Source organism: Sturnira hondurensis, unplaced genomic scaffold (assembly GCF_014824575.4).
Source record: "Sturnira hondurensis isolate 20B ecotype Veracruz unplaced genomic scaffold, ASM1482457v3 Scaffold0015509, whole genome shotgun sequence".
In the NCBI taxonomy this organism is placed as follows: Eukaryota; Metazoa; Chordata; class Mammalia; order Chiroptera; family Phyllostomidae; genus Sturnira; species Sturnira hondurensis.
Genome location: NW_028088140.1, coordinates 8,589,809 through 8,603,932, shown reverse-complemented (window position 1 = coordinate 8,603,932; position 14,124 = coordinate 8,589,809). Strand labels below are relative to the sequence as shown.

Sequence of the window (14,124 nt, the reverse complement as noted above, 5' to 3'; positions counted from 1 at the left end):
AAAGAAAAAACAATAATAAAAATATATATAAATATATCAACAATAAATGAGCAAAGATTTATATAGGTAGCATATAAACATGAGAGAATAAAGAAAGAAAAGTTTAAGTCACATCTAAAGGAAAGAGAAGTTATTTTAAGAGAAGAGAGGGAGAAGCAACACTGAGTGAAGAATGAAAACCAGGCTGAAACAGTAAAAAATAATTCTTTATTTAAAAAAAAAGGTGAGCAGAAGACAAAATGGAGTAGGAGAAGGGACCAGAAAAATTACAGATTTGAAATACAACAGGGACTATCTAGAAGATTGAAGAAATGCAACAACCACGTTATCTACAACCAAGGAGCAAATACTGATATTGGCAGAAAGAGAATACATTTTCAATATATTTGGGAAAAAGAATGTGAGATGACCAATTACAAATGGTTCTGAGAGGCTGGATTGGGGAAAATATAGTAAAAATGAAGAATACAAACAAGTTGTGGAAAGAGAGAAAATAGAGTTTAAAACAAAACTAAGAGGAGGAAGGAAAAAGGTAAAATGGAGGAGGAGGAGGGAAGAGTAAAATATGGGGTTTGCAATAAACTATAATATGAAACCTGGTGACATATTAGGCCCAAACTTGAAGGCTATGAAATGAATGTTAAGAAGGTATGCAGGAGAGAAGAAAGAACTGTGTTGCACCTGACTCTATTCTCTCTATTCTGCTGGGTTTAGTAGATCAAGCCTGGAGGAACTATGTAGCTCACAGTGTCTGGCAGAGCTTTTTCTTCTCTCCCCTGCAATATGTACACAGCAGGATACTCCTGAGCCTGGACTCACTGCTCTGCAGAGCCTGTATTCCTGAAGGTGGGGGTTGGGCTTGCCTGTCGGTGAGGGGATTTGGCTGGCTAAAGCAAATCTCAGGCATTCAGCTCATAGATTCCAGGCCTGATCCTGCTGCTCTCTCATAAGAGGTTCCACCAGAATTCTCCACTCTGGACAGTCCCCTGCTCGCAGACCATCCTTGAGCCCCCTGTTCAAGTCCTACTATTCCTTCACTATACTCTACCACTCTGAGTTTTTCCTTAGGAAAGCCACTGCACCAGCACAAAGGCCTGGGAGCCCCAGGTCACTGCTGAGTCTGGGTCATGCCTCAGCTTTCCTTTAAAAGGAGTTTCTGTGCGGTATCAATGCTGTAGCACCAGTTCCTGGGGGGATGTTCTCCACACCATCTCCCTCCCCAAAAATCGCAGTCTCTCACAGTCAGGGAAGGCCACTGCCTTTCAGAGCCTCAGGCAGTTTTAGAGAAAGCCTCTCTCTGGATCTTTCCTGAATGGCATTCAGAAACCCTGCAGCTATATAACAGGGTGGTGGCAGAGACCCTGCTCCATTTGGAGCACTTCAGCTCAGGCACACCTGCTCCCCCAGTACAGTTTCTGGGGCCCAAACTTCCCATGGCTTCTCTCTCCTCTCTGCTAGCTTATGCCTACTAAGACAGTCAGCCACTGTCCCAACTCTGTGTAGCCAGAAGTGCTGGGCTGGGGAGCTGGCTCACTTACAAAGCCCAGCCTGCCAACTCCCAGGTGCCCTGGAGGAAGGCTGGTTCTTGCCCATTGCTTCACACTCCCCACATTCTCAGCAGCATAAGAACTAACTCGGGCGCTCTAACTCTGAACTCTGTGTTTTAACTGCTCATCCTGTCTGTGTTTGGGAGCAAGTAGACGGTGATGCAAGGTACTCTGCCACCATCTTGTATATCCCCAAGTACCCCAATTTTTGATACTGATGATAAGTCACCAGGTTTTTCAAAGTCACCAAACTAAGCTGCAGCAAATAGCTCAACTGCTACAGTATGATTCCTTCCCAGAATCTGAGGGTTTTCTTTACTCATCAGAGGAGACTGATTTTATTATTATTATGGATATATACATACTCTCACATGTTACAACAAAGCAAGAACGGATACTCTCCAGAGACTGAAATAATCTAAGAATCACCAATGATACCTATACTCCTATCTTCCAAACATTCAGGCTGGCTGAAACCTTTATCCCTATAGTTATTTAATACTATAAGTGTGTCAATTTGGCAACTGATAGAGCACTAGGAATAGTCTTCAAGGAGAAGTCTTCCCCTAATTTCTCAGTCTTGAGAAATATGGTATATTCCATAACATCTGACAGTTAGCAAATACCAGTTACCAGTTGCAAATCTTGAAAATCTATAATTAAAGCATGAGGTTTCTTAATTTAGTAAAAATATCGGGTTGAAAAAATCAAAGTGCTGAGACTTCCACCAAGATGGAGGCGTAGGTGGAAACACTGTGCCTCCTTGAACCACCAAGTTTAAAGTCAACAAAGTTTCAGTAACAAAAATGCAGCCAAAACACAGAAAATTGAACTATATGGAAGTCCGACAACAACGACAACAACGAATCATTCAGCCAGACCGGCAAGAGGGGCGGAGCCAGCAGCGGAGCAGGGTTGGGCAGAAAAGATCTCCTGACCCAGGCACCCAGGTAGCCATGGGTGGATCCCAGGTGTGGGGTAGTAAAGGGCGGACCCCAGTGAGGGTGCAAGGCGGCAGGCTGACCACGGTCACAGATTCGCACAGATAAACCAGCAAAGGAGCGAACAGTGAGACAGACCTCACAGGCCCAGCAGCGGGAAGCAGCAGAGGGGGGGCCACCATTTCCCTTCTTGGACCCTGCCCCCACATACAGCGTCACAACCCAGCAACTGGGTTGCTTCACCCTGGTGAACACCTAGGGCTCCGCTCCTCATATGTAACAGGCATGAACAGTCCAAAATATGGCTCAAGAAGAATGCAAAGCCCCAGAGCCGATAACTCTAAGCAACCAAGAAATAGCCAATCTATCAGATGCACAGTTCAAAACACTGGTGATCAGGATGCTCACAGAACTGGTCGATTTTAGTCACATATTAGAGGAACAAATGAAGGCTAAACTAATTGAAATTAAGGGAAATGCACAGGAAACCAACAGTGATGGAAAGGAAACTGGGACTCAAATCAAGGGGGTGGACCAGAAGGAAGGAAGAAATGACCAAACAGAAAAATGTGAAGTAACAAGAATTCAAAAAAATGAGGAGAGGCTTAAGAACCTCCAGGACATCTTTAAATGCTCCAACATCTGAATTATAGGGGTACCAGAGGGGGAGAGAAAGAGCAAGTGGAAAAGTTATTTGAACAAATAATAAAGGAGAACTTCCCCAATCTGGCAAAAGAAATAGATTTCCAGGAAGTCCAGGAAGCTCAGAGAGTCCCAAAGAAGTTGGACTCAAGAAGGAACACAGCAGAGCACATCATAATTACATTAGCCGAGATTAAGATGAAGAGGATCCTAGAAGCAGCAAGAGATAAGGGGACAGTCACCTACAAAGGAGTTCCCATCAGACTGTCAGCTAATTTCTCAACAGAGACATTACAGGCAAGAAGGGGCCGGAAAGAAGTATTCCAGGTCATGAAATCCAAAGACCTACATCCAAGACTGCTCTATCCAGCAAAGCTTTCATTTACAATGGAAGGACTGATAAAGGACAGATAAAATCAAACTCAAGGAGTTCGTCATCACCAAGCCCTTATTATATGAAATGTTAAAGGGATTACCTAAGAAAAAGAAGATGAAAAATATGAACAGTGAAAGGACAGCAAACTCACACCTAAAACAAAAGCAAACTAAGAAGACAGCTAGATCAGGAGTGGAACCATAGAAATGAAGATCACATGGAGGGTTAGCAACAGGGGAGTGGGAGGAAGAGAAGGGGGGAAAAGGTACAGAAAATAAGTAGCATAGATGGTAGGTAGAAAATAGACAGGGGGAAGGGCAAGAATAGTAGAGAAAATATAGAATCTAAAGAACGTAAGACACGTGGACATAAACTAAAGGGGGAGAGAATGGTGGGGGAGGGGGTGTGCAGGGTAGAGGGGAATGAAGAGAATTAGAACAACTGTAATGGCATAATCAATAAAATATGTTAAAAAAATCAAAGTGCTGGGTCTAACCTATATCTCAAGCTAGTTGCTTACTTTGTAAGAGGCTGCAAAAATACCATACTTTTCAATGATAATACAAACATCACTAATTTATTTTATTTTATTTCTTAAATATTTATTTATTTATTTATCTTTACAGGGGAAGGGAAAGAGAGAGGGAGAGAAATATCAATGTATGGTTGCCTCTCATGCATCCCCAGCTGGGAATTGGCCTGCAACCCAGGCATGTGCCCTGACTGGGAATCAAACCATGATCCTTTGGTTCGCAGGCCCATGCTCAATCCAGTGAGCCACTCCAGCCAGGGCCAAACATCACTAATTTTTAAAATACTGCTTTATTGCTTAAAATTGTTGGTTTAAATGGGTGTCGAAAGTTTGAGAAACACTGTCCTAGGGATCTCACTTACTCTCATGATTTTAAAAGCCATCTATATATAAGCTGAGACCTAAACTGCAATTTCTACCCTAGCCTTCTTCTCTGAGCTCCAGACTCACCTATCCAATTGCCTCTGACTTTATTACTTGAATACCTCAAAGGCACATTAAACCTGTAACAGGCTCCAAACTCTTCATCTTTACCATCTCTCCCCCTTTTCTAATCCTCCCATCTCAGTGAAAACATTTCCTTTCTGGCTGCCTTTGCAAGAAACCTAACATTCACCATTCAAAGTGCCACTTGAACTGATCCATTTTGTCACCTTCATCTCCACTTTGGACTACACCATAGCTTCTTACATGGTCTTCTGACAGCCTTTCTGATGCACCTGTGTAAAGTGTTCAATTACTGCTGGAACAAATTAGCACAAATGTAAGCAACACAAATTTATTACCTTACATTCCTGTAGAAGTCTGATAGGGGACTTACTGGGCTAACATCAAGGGGGACTTGATTCCCTTATGGAGGCTGTACAGGGGAATATACTTCCTTGGATTTTCCAGTTTCTAAGAGCTACCCACATTTCTTACCCTGTGGTCCCTTTACTTCATCTCCAAACCAGCACCCTTTTGTCTCTTTGACTATTCTCCCAGAGTTACATCTGACTCACTTCTTAAACCTCCATCTTCCACTTTTTTTAAAGATTTTATTTATTTATCTTTAGAGGGGAAGGGAAGGAGAGAAGGAGAGGAATATCAAGTATGGTTGCCTCTCATGGGTCCCCCACTGGGAACTGACCTGCAACCCAGGCATTTGCCCTGACTGGGAATCAAACCGTGATCCTTTGGTTTGTAAGCCCGCGTTCAATCCACTGAGCTACACTAGCCAGGGCATCTTCCACTTTTTAAGAACCCTTATACTTACACTGGGCCTGCCTGGATAATCCAAAATAACCACTCTATTATAAGGTCAGCTAGTTAGCAATCTTAATTTTCCTTTGCTATATAACCTAACATATTGCCAGTTTCCAGGGCTTAGGACAGGGATAAGGAGAGCATTATTCTGCCCATCACACTCTCTGTCTAATACATAACTCATTTTCCACACAGAGCCAGAATGATCTTTTTAAAAACACAAATATGTTCATGTCACTTCCTACTAAAAATCCTTCAACGGCTTCCAACTCCTCTAAGAATAAGGTTCAAAATCCTAAACATATGCCACAAAGCCAGGCATAACCTAGTTCCTACCAACCTACTGATGCCATCTTCTGGTTCACTGTGTCCCAGGCAAACACAGTTTCTCTGTTCCTCAAACACCAAGATGCTTTCTGCCTCAGGGTCTTTGCTCATACTATTTCTGCTGTCAGAATACCCCTCGCCCTGGCTAGTGTGGCTCAGTGGATTCAGTGCCAGCCTGAGAATTCCCAGTCTAAGGCACATGCCTGGGTTATCAGCCATGTCCTCAGCAGGGGGCATGGAAAAGGCAAGCACAATTGATGTTTCTCTCCCTTTCTTTCTCCCTCCCTGCCCTTCTCTTAAAGTAAACAAATAAAATCTTAAAAAAAAAGTCCCCTTCACCCCTTCACCTTGCATTCAACCTTTACCCGACTAACTCTTGTTTATCCTTCAGATCTCTGTAAAAGTGGCTTTGCCTGATCTCCCAGCCTGGTACTATCCTAGCTCCCCTCATTATACATTGTCATGGTATACTTTTTCTTTTAGAACTTTCACTACAATCGAAGTTAAATGTTATTTGTGTAATTATTGGCTCAACATCTGCTTCCCTGCATCAGACAGCAAATTCATGAGTGCTGGGGTCTAGTCTGTTATGTTCGCCACTGTAAACCCTGGGACTTAGAACTGACTGGCATATAGCAGGTGCTCAATAAATCAATGAGTGCCATCAGACATTCAAAAGCAGGCCTAACTCTGACAGGGGGAGTTGCATAAGCAATATACCTCCACATTTCACTTGACCATTTTACGCCAGGTGGGTCACACTGAACATACTGTCTCACTTTATTCCTTCAAACCTCTATTACAAACATGGGCCTCCAGCCTCCTAAACTCTGTTCCTCCCTGATAACCAAAAACTGTTAGACTTATTTCCTTGGCCCTGTGCTGTACCTGCCATGCCAATCCTATGAAGACTACCTTATTTCTCTATCCCTGCTCAGGTGCTGTTATCAGTAGAAAAAAGTTCTAAAAACATGGAAGTTAATGTCACAAAAAGGTCATGATTTCCTGCAGCTCAGGAATCCTTCCTTTTTTGCTGACTCTCTCTGACATACTTCACAGGTCCTTTTTCACTCATACTAAGTCCTATGATAGACTGAAAAGAGTATGTGCTCTGGAACCAGAAAATTCTAGATTTAAAACCTGGTTCTATCCTTATCCAGAAAGTTCACTGAACTTTGAGTCTTCTATTGTCACTAAAAAAATGAGGCTAATAATGTATGAATTCCTCACCAAATGACCTCACCAAAGTATTAGATAACCTAAGTGTGGGCGTACTTTTTTTAGCACTGCCCCCAGGCACCAAACCCTGGCATGTCACACTGCACTCCAAGCTTGGCTAAACTAACTCCATTGTTAGAACAATTATAAAGAATGACAAGAAGATAAAGATATTAGCATATGAGCCCCTGATTGTATGTTGATGCTAAGAATACATTTTCATAGACACTATATCCTCAACAAAACTTTCATTTCCAGACATATCCTACCCTCATCCTCCCTCCAGCCTGAGAGTATGTCTATAAAATATACTGCCTGACTAAAAGAGAGATTACATAGATGTTAGTTACCACTGCCCACAACTATTCATCCTCATTCTCTGAGGATACCCATACTGAGACTTTGCTCATCACATATGCATTCTGTCCACTCCACTTCACTTTGTCCAAACCATACTTGCCATTCTTTCACTTATGTGGGCTTTGGTATTTTGACCTTCCTGTAAATCTACTTCTATAACTTAACTCCTACCTCAAATGTAACTTCAATAAACATTCCTAGTACCCCAGGTACCCTCTGGGATCACTTTGTACCCACAACATATAATACTAGACCCCTGAGGTTAGGCTCTGATTTGATCTATATTTATAAACCCCTCCCTAGTGTCTAGAATGGTGGTTTATATGTAGTAGCTACCTCACTAAATATTTGTTGACTGAGTAAAATAATAAATCAATAACTTGAGTCTGGTTTAGACATATCCGAGGGACAGCCTGTAGAATTGTCCACCACCCAGCTCAAGAAAGGAGTCAGGACTACAGATGCACATTGGGCATGCGTAATCACCAGAGTGGTATCCAAAGTCATGAAGCTCAACAAACAGAAGGTGCTGAGAGGAACAAACAAACAAAAGGTTAGAGTAGAACATTTCAGGGATAAAAAAAAAAAAAAGCAGTGCAGCCAAGTCAAGATTATGATTCAATGATAAATTATAGAAAGAAAAAAATCAAAGGTGTAGTTTCAGGAAAACCAAAAAAGAGAGCGATGGCAAACACCCGTAAAAGCATTAATGCTACAGAAAGAGAGAAGAGGTTGAAGACATAAAGGCTGCCACTGTATATGGTCATTCAAAGGTTCCTGGTAACCTTCCAGCAAGTTAAGGCTTGGGGACAGAAGTGGGGCTGCAGCTGAGGTATGAGTAAAGAATGATAAAAAAAAATATGACTATTCTTTCAAGAAGTTTGACCCCCCAAAAAAGGAGAAAGAATCATAGTTTCAAGGGAGTTTGGAAGCAGGTATGAAGATAAAAATAACAGAGAAAAAGGTGGCTTAGCAGGTAAGCATGACACAAGCATACAACTGTCATCACTGCTACCACTAAGCAATGAAATGGGGTGAAAGAGGACATGGGGACTAATCAAATTCTGTTGCTTACTTACCAGAGTGGTCTTGGGAAAATCATTTCCCTTCCCTTAGCTAACCTATCAGATTATTCTAACCGTATGAGTTAGTAAGTATAAAGGAATTTTAGAAGGGCTTACCACTTTGTGTAAAAGCCTTACTATTGTAATAGATGGTTTGTAATCTTGAACAGATGTTTATAATTTTTCATTCTCTCTCTCTCTTTTTTAATCCTCACCTGAGGGCATATCGGCTGATTCCAGAAAAGGAGAGAGAGACAAATAGACAGACCCAGACAGACAGACAGAGAGAAACATCAATGTGAGAGGAACACTGATGATCAAGTGCCTCCTGAACACCCCCTGACAGGGAACCAAACCCACAACCCAGTCACATGCCCTCACTGGGAATCAAACCCCTGACCTTTCAGTTCACGGGACAATGCTCCAACCAACTGAGCCACACCAGCCAGGGCTCATTTTTCATTTTTGCTCATCAGTGTGACAGAGAGAAGCTGAAACTCCCTCATATGTAATAATGATCTACTTAATTCCAACCCCAATAAACAGGGATAAGACAATCACAGACAGAGACAGGTAGGTTGAAGCCAGGGTATACAGAGTCAAGGCAACAATGGCAACCCTTCCAACTCCTTTCTACAAATGTCGCAACTTTCCTAAACTGGAGGATATTAGTAAAGAGCTACGTCCCCCAGGTGGATGAAGAACTGCCAAGAGCTCATATAAGAAGTGAGTGTGCGTGTTGCTTCTGTCAATCTGGTCTGTCTTGGCAGGGACATTATGCTTACCTCAAGGTGTCAGGTCAGGGACTGGCTTCAACAGAATCATCACTGACCTCATGACTTTCTTCAAAAAGAAAATGAAATTGTGTACTTAAATAAAGTTTTTGTAGCTCCTGGATTATCTTGTTCTGGGTCCTCCCCTCTGACCAAGGAAATACTAGGAGTTCAGTGGTAATCTTTCACACTCAAACTATGTCAGGAGACTTTCTACCTAAAGGGGCGACTGCCTCTAAATATTACTATTCCCAGGGTCAGTGTACACACGTCCAGTAGGTTTCATGGTAAACATCCTTGCCACAGCATTTTCACCGAACAACTAATTAACCATAGGAAATTTCACCATAAAAGATAAAAGAACAAAAACTAAAAGGGAGACATTAAGAAGAACATAATGAAACATGAAAAAGCAATAAGATTAAAAAGACCATTGCAAAAAATGAAAATACATTGTCGTCCAAGTGTTTTGTTCAAGTACACATTTTTTTGGTGTTAATTTGTCTCCTCATTCAGCATTGCACTTTTTCTTTTTTCACTAAAATTTCTTCTTTCATTAAGAGAGATACTGTTTCCAGAACTTGGAGAATAAATAACGTTCTCAAAGACTATTATGAATTAGTAGCTGCCTCTGTTATGTTTGCCACAGCTCAGTAAACTTGGTTGTGATGGGTAGTTTTGATGGGATCTGTTATACTGACCAAAAATATGCAAAAACTGATATGTTATTATTTTCTAGTATAGTATGCAATCCAGTTAAGATTTATATAATATAAAAATGGGAGTACTACAAGAACTTTGCCAATGGAGAAATGAAACCAAACTGACAACTAGCTTAAATACATTGTTGGTTGATTCATCATGAAGAAATGAAACCAAAACGTCAAGTAATTATTTTACCTTTTATGGTGAAATTGTCTTACTGCCAATGAGCTGTGTGGTGAAAATGTTTGTTGTGAAAATGCTTGTAACAAAAACGCTTGAGGCAAAGATGTTTATAGTGAAACTACACATAACCCAGTGTAACATTTCCTCAAAGCACTTGTGAGTGGAATATACTACTACACAGAAGGTATATTTGCAATAGGAGGTATCTTTGCAAATCACAAGTGGCATACTAAGGATGCTAACAAAACGGTACAGGAAGAAACTAGGCAGAAGTCTTCATTAAGGCAGTTTACAAATGACCTTCTTTCATATAGTATTTATTCTCTCATTCAATGGAAAAAATGATAAACAGTGATTTAAATTGATGAGTAATGCAAAAGTCACCTGCATTTATCTTTTAAGATCATTGTGTTTTTTAAAAAACCTTCCCAGTTGTTTGGCTTAGGGTAACATTAAAATAAATTTTCATTCCATGAGTGCATCTGGAGAGACTATCCAAATGCCTCTTCTACTAAAAGAAACTAACAAATTATGAGAGAAATCCACATGTGGAATGTTGTCTGTATTTTTAAAACCAAACTTTGTTGTCAGTATTTATATGGTTATATGAAAACAAACAGTGTTAGTAGTATGTAAACCTAGTAGCCTTAAGGCACATTCCAGTTAAGGGTTAAAAGAAATGGGATTCTATGCAGAAGGCTCACTACTTTTAATAAAAATCAATCTATTGAAATCAAGCAAAAGTGTTAGGGTTATAACAGAGAAAACAGCATTTCTTACAAAGGAGAGAGAGGATATAACAAACCAAATATATGACACATTCATTAATGCTTTTATAATCCTCACAAACATACAAATGACCCAATAGCAAATGCTGATGTATATGTAATGGAGGATGGAGAATAAACAGTGAGACCAAAGGCCTCTCTTCAGTACAATCACCTTTGTTAATCAACAAATATTTTCTGAGTGCCTATTAAGTGTGCCAGGCTCTGTTCTCTAAACTGAGAATACCACAATAAACAAAACAGACAAAAATCCTTGCTCATATGGAGCTTAGGACATAGTGGAGGATTTAAAACATGTGACTTTGAGCAAGACATGAACTTGGGTGACTAAAAGGTTTGTTACAGAGAAATCAAGACAAGGAAGACTGCCAACAAAAACTGAACACATACACACACAGACAATACAAAATGAAGGTTGTTGATGACAGTGAAACTTAATATATATGCAGACAGCACTTTCTCATATTTTAAAAATCATATTTGATTTTTGCTAAAATCAAATACCAGCAACTACTTTCCTCTGATGTAACCTGATACTAGAGGACTATACGTATAAACCAAAAAAAAAAATCTCAAATGATCACTGTTACATGATGAACTGGGAGGGAACTACACTGTGCAACCAACAAATACATATAGCAGTCTCTGCTGGACAAATACTTTAAAAATTAACAAATTAACCGATAAACTCTGTAATTTATCTGGAAATATATTCCAGAAATGGAAGAAAAGTATTAATTACACCAAAAAAGTGTTCGCAATTATAGAAACAGGGTTATAAAGTAAATTTAGGCAGATGTCTCTGTATATGGGGTAGTTTGACATATTTAGTCCAACAATTTGCTGAAATGTGACTCTGCCATTTATCTAGTCAGCACAGTGTACATTTGCCATGTTACTAAGCGATTTCAACTCTGACAAGAGCTTGAGGGATTATTTTTGGCAATCAGACTGCACTCTTTGAGGGCTGTACATTAAATAAATGTATAAAAGCGAATCAAACAAAAATACATGCAGGTATAATGCATATGCCGGAATCAAACAAGGATGGAGACAAAACTTTCAGTTGAAACATTCCAGGTCACCAGTTCTGTCCACTGAAAAAGAAACATCTAAGAACTTCACTATCCAGAGGCTTAGAACATACACTCGGTTCCCCCAAGTTTTAAATGACTGTCCACCTAGAAGGGAAATAGTGACGGTTCCCTGTAGACTCATTCAAGACCCGGGGGTCGAATACCCTAGCTTTAGATGGGCGGGACTGGCAAGTACACCTAAGGCAAAGGAAGAGTAACAGGTCCGAAGCTCCAATTGAAAGCAAAACACAAAGTTTACGAAGGTGAAGGGAGGTAGGCGGAGAAAACACAGCCAGTAAAATAACTATTAGGAAAGCAGTACAACGTCGGAGAACCCACCGGGCCATCTACACAACTCAAAAGGGCAGGAGTGGAAAGCCGCAAGGGCCGGGATCTCCGAACCCCGGAACCCAACATCCAACCCCAAGCAGACGCTAGGGAGCAGTTCCTGGGAACCCCCTCCCACCAACCCCGCCCATTGGGTCCGCCCCGTCCCGCCCCGCTGCTCACCGGATTTGCTTCCCACATAACGGTGGCGAAATAGATCGGAGAGAGCCTGGTGGAAGGGGCTAGCCGCGGGTCCGAGGTGTTGGTTTTTTCCTAGGGTGCCCGAGAGCGAAGGGATGGAGAGGCAACCTTTACGCAGGCAGGCCTTCCTTCTCCCCACCCTGTCACTAGCCAGCGTCTTTGGACCACCGACTTCCGCCCAAAGCTCAGGCCCCGCCCCGCCTCCCCCCGGAAGCTTGCCCCTCCCACCGCCCCGCCCCGCTCTTTTCCGGACTCTGCTGGCGGGTTGTAATGGGAGGGGCTTGTGAGTATCTGGATTGTAACAGAGTTTAAAAGGCTTCTAGTCCAACCACCGTTTTACTATTAAATCCCCAATGCAACATCCCCGTCAAATGCTCCCCAAGCCACGGTTGGTTGTATTTCTTTCCGTGGTTGAGCGTAGGGCCTGGTAATTGATCCCAGTACACGCAGTGACATTGGGGCAAGCTTTACAATCTAAAGTACCCAGCACGGTATTTGGCATAGAGCAAGAGCTCAAGTAGTGGCAGCTGTTTGTCAGGCACTGCTAGGCTCTCCAGAGAATAAGAATGACCAAAATGGAGTCCATGCCCTCATGGAGCTTAGAGTATAAAGAAAAAAGCAAAAAGTAATGCAGATAAATAAAAAGGTGCAGCATGGTGTATAGGGAACATGGCAAGTACAGGGTTCTAAGAGATCGTGCTTACCTAGGAGAGATGTCTGCTCCCATCCCCTCCTCCCCATAAGAAGTTTAAGGATGTACTTATACTGAAGCTACCTGGGTAAAAGAGCTAAGAGAGGGGATGAATCTTCTAGGCAAAAAGTAGAATCTACCCTTTGGAAATGGAAAAGAAACAGTTTGCTATAGATCCTCCTGGGCTTTTCTATACCTTCGCATGTTAAAAAAAAAAATCAAAGAGTACCTGCAGACTTAAAACATGACATTATTTTCACTTAATATGATGTGGATAGTCTTCATTCTGATACACATAAATGTATTTCATCATTGTAAAGTCATTTTAAAGACTCATGTCATTCCGTAATTTGTATGTATGTTACACACATTTGAAGTAATCCATCATGATAGACATTTAAGTGGTTTTTAATTTCTTACTATCTCATAAAAATTAAGCAGTAAACATTTTTGTACTAACATTTCTGTACATTTGTCCATTTACCTCCTTGGACCAAGTTCTAAGAAATGGAACTGTTCAATAAGAAATTATGGAAACCTCAAACTTTGATACATATTGCCAAACTATACTAAAAATATTATGTATATTTTCAATCTCTAATTTATTTTTACAAATGAATTGAGGTAGAGAATCTTCATTTTACTTTTTTGTCTACTTTTTGCCAAATGTTAACCAGTCACCCCAATAACAATTCTTCAATAATCTATTCCTTCCCCACTTTAAAATGCCACCATCAATCAAAAACTAAATTTTTGTGTATCTGTTCCTGAACATTCTCATCTATTTTACTGGCTCTCTGCTAATTCCTGTGCTATGCCACACTTATTATAACTTGGTAATATATTTGTTCTCTCATAAAGCAAGTCTCCTAATGCTATTTCCAATTTCTCAAAATCACGAGTCCTCTTATTCAGGAACACATGTCTTGATGTACTTAGGTCTTTTATATGTTAAATACCAAAAAAAACTTTTATGTAGATTTACACAATTCTTGTGAAGTTTGTTCTTAGATATTTTATAGGGTTTTTTTGTTATCATGAACAGGGAAAACTATTGACTTTTGTGTAATCTTGTATCCTACCATACTGTGAAAATTTCTTATTAGTCCTAGTAGTTTGTCAGCTGAT

At 40.7% G+C, this 14,124-nt stretch overlaps 1 protein-coding gene across 1 annotated transcript in view; it reads right to left on the bottom strand.

Annotated features, from left to right (window-relative positions):
• Positions 1-12,482, bottom strand: part of PARP11 (poly(ADP-ribose) polymerase family member 11) — a 68,960-nt gene extending 56,478 nt beyond the window's left edge. The window contains exon 1 of the mRNA XM_037064707.1: positions 12,288-12,482. Coding sequence (XP_036920602.1) covers positions 12,288-12,305 — 18 coding nt within the window. The 5' untranslated portion in view covers positions 12,306-12,482. The remainder of the gene's footprint in view (positions 1-12,287) is intronic.
• Positions 12,483-14,124: the final 1,642 nt, after the last annotated feature.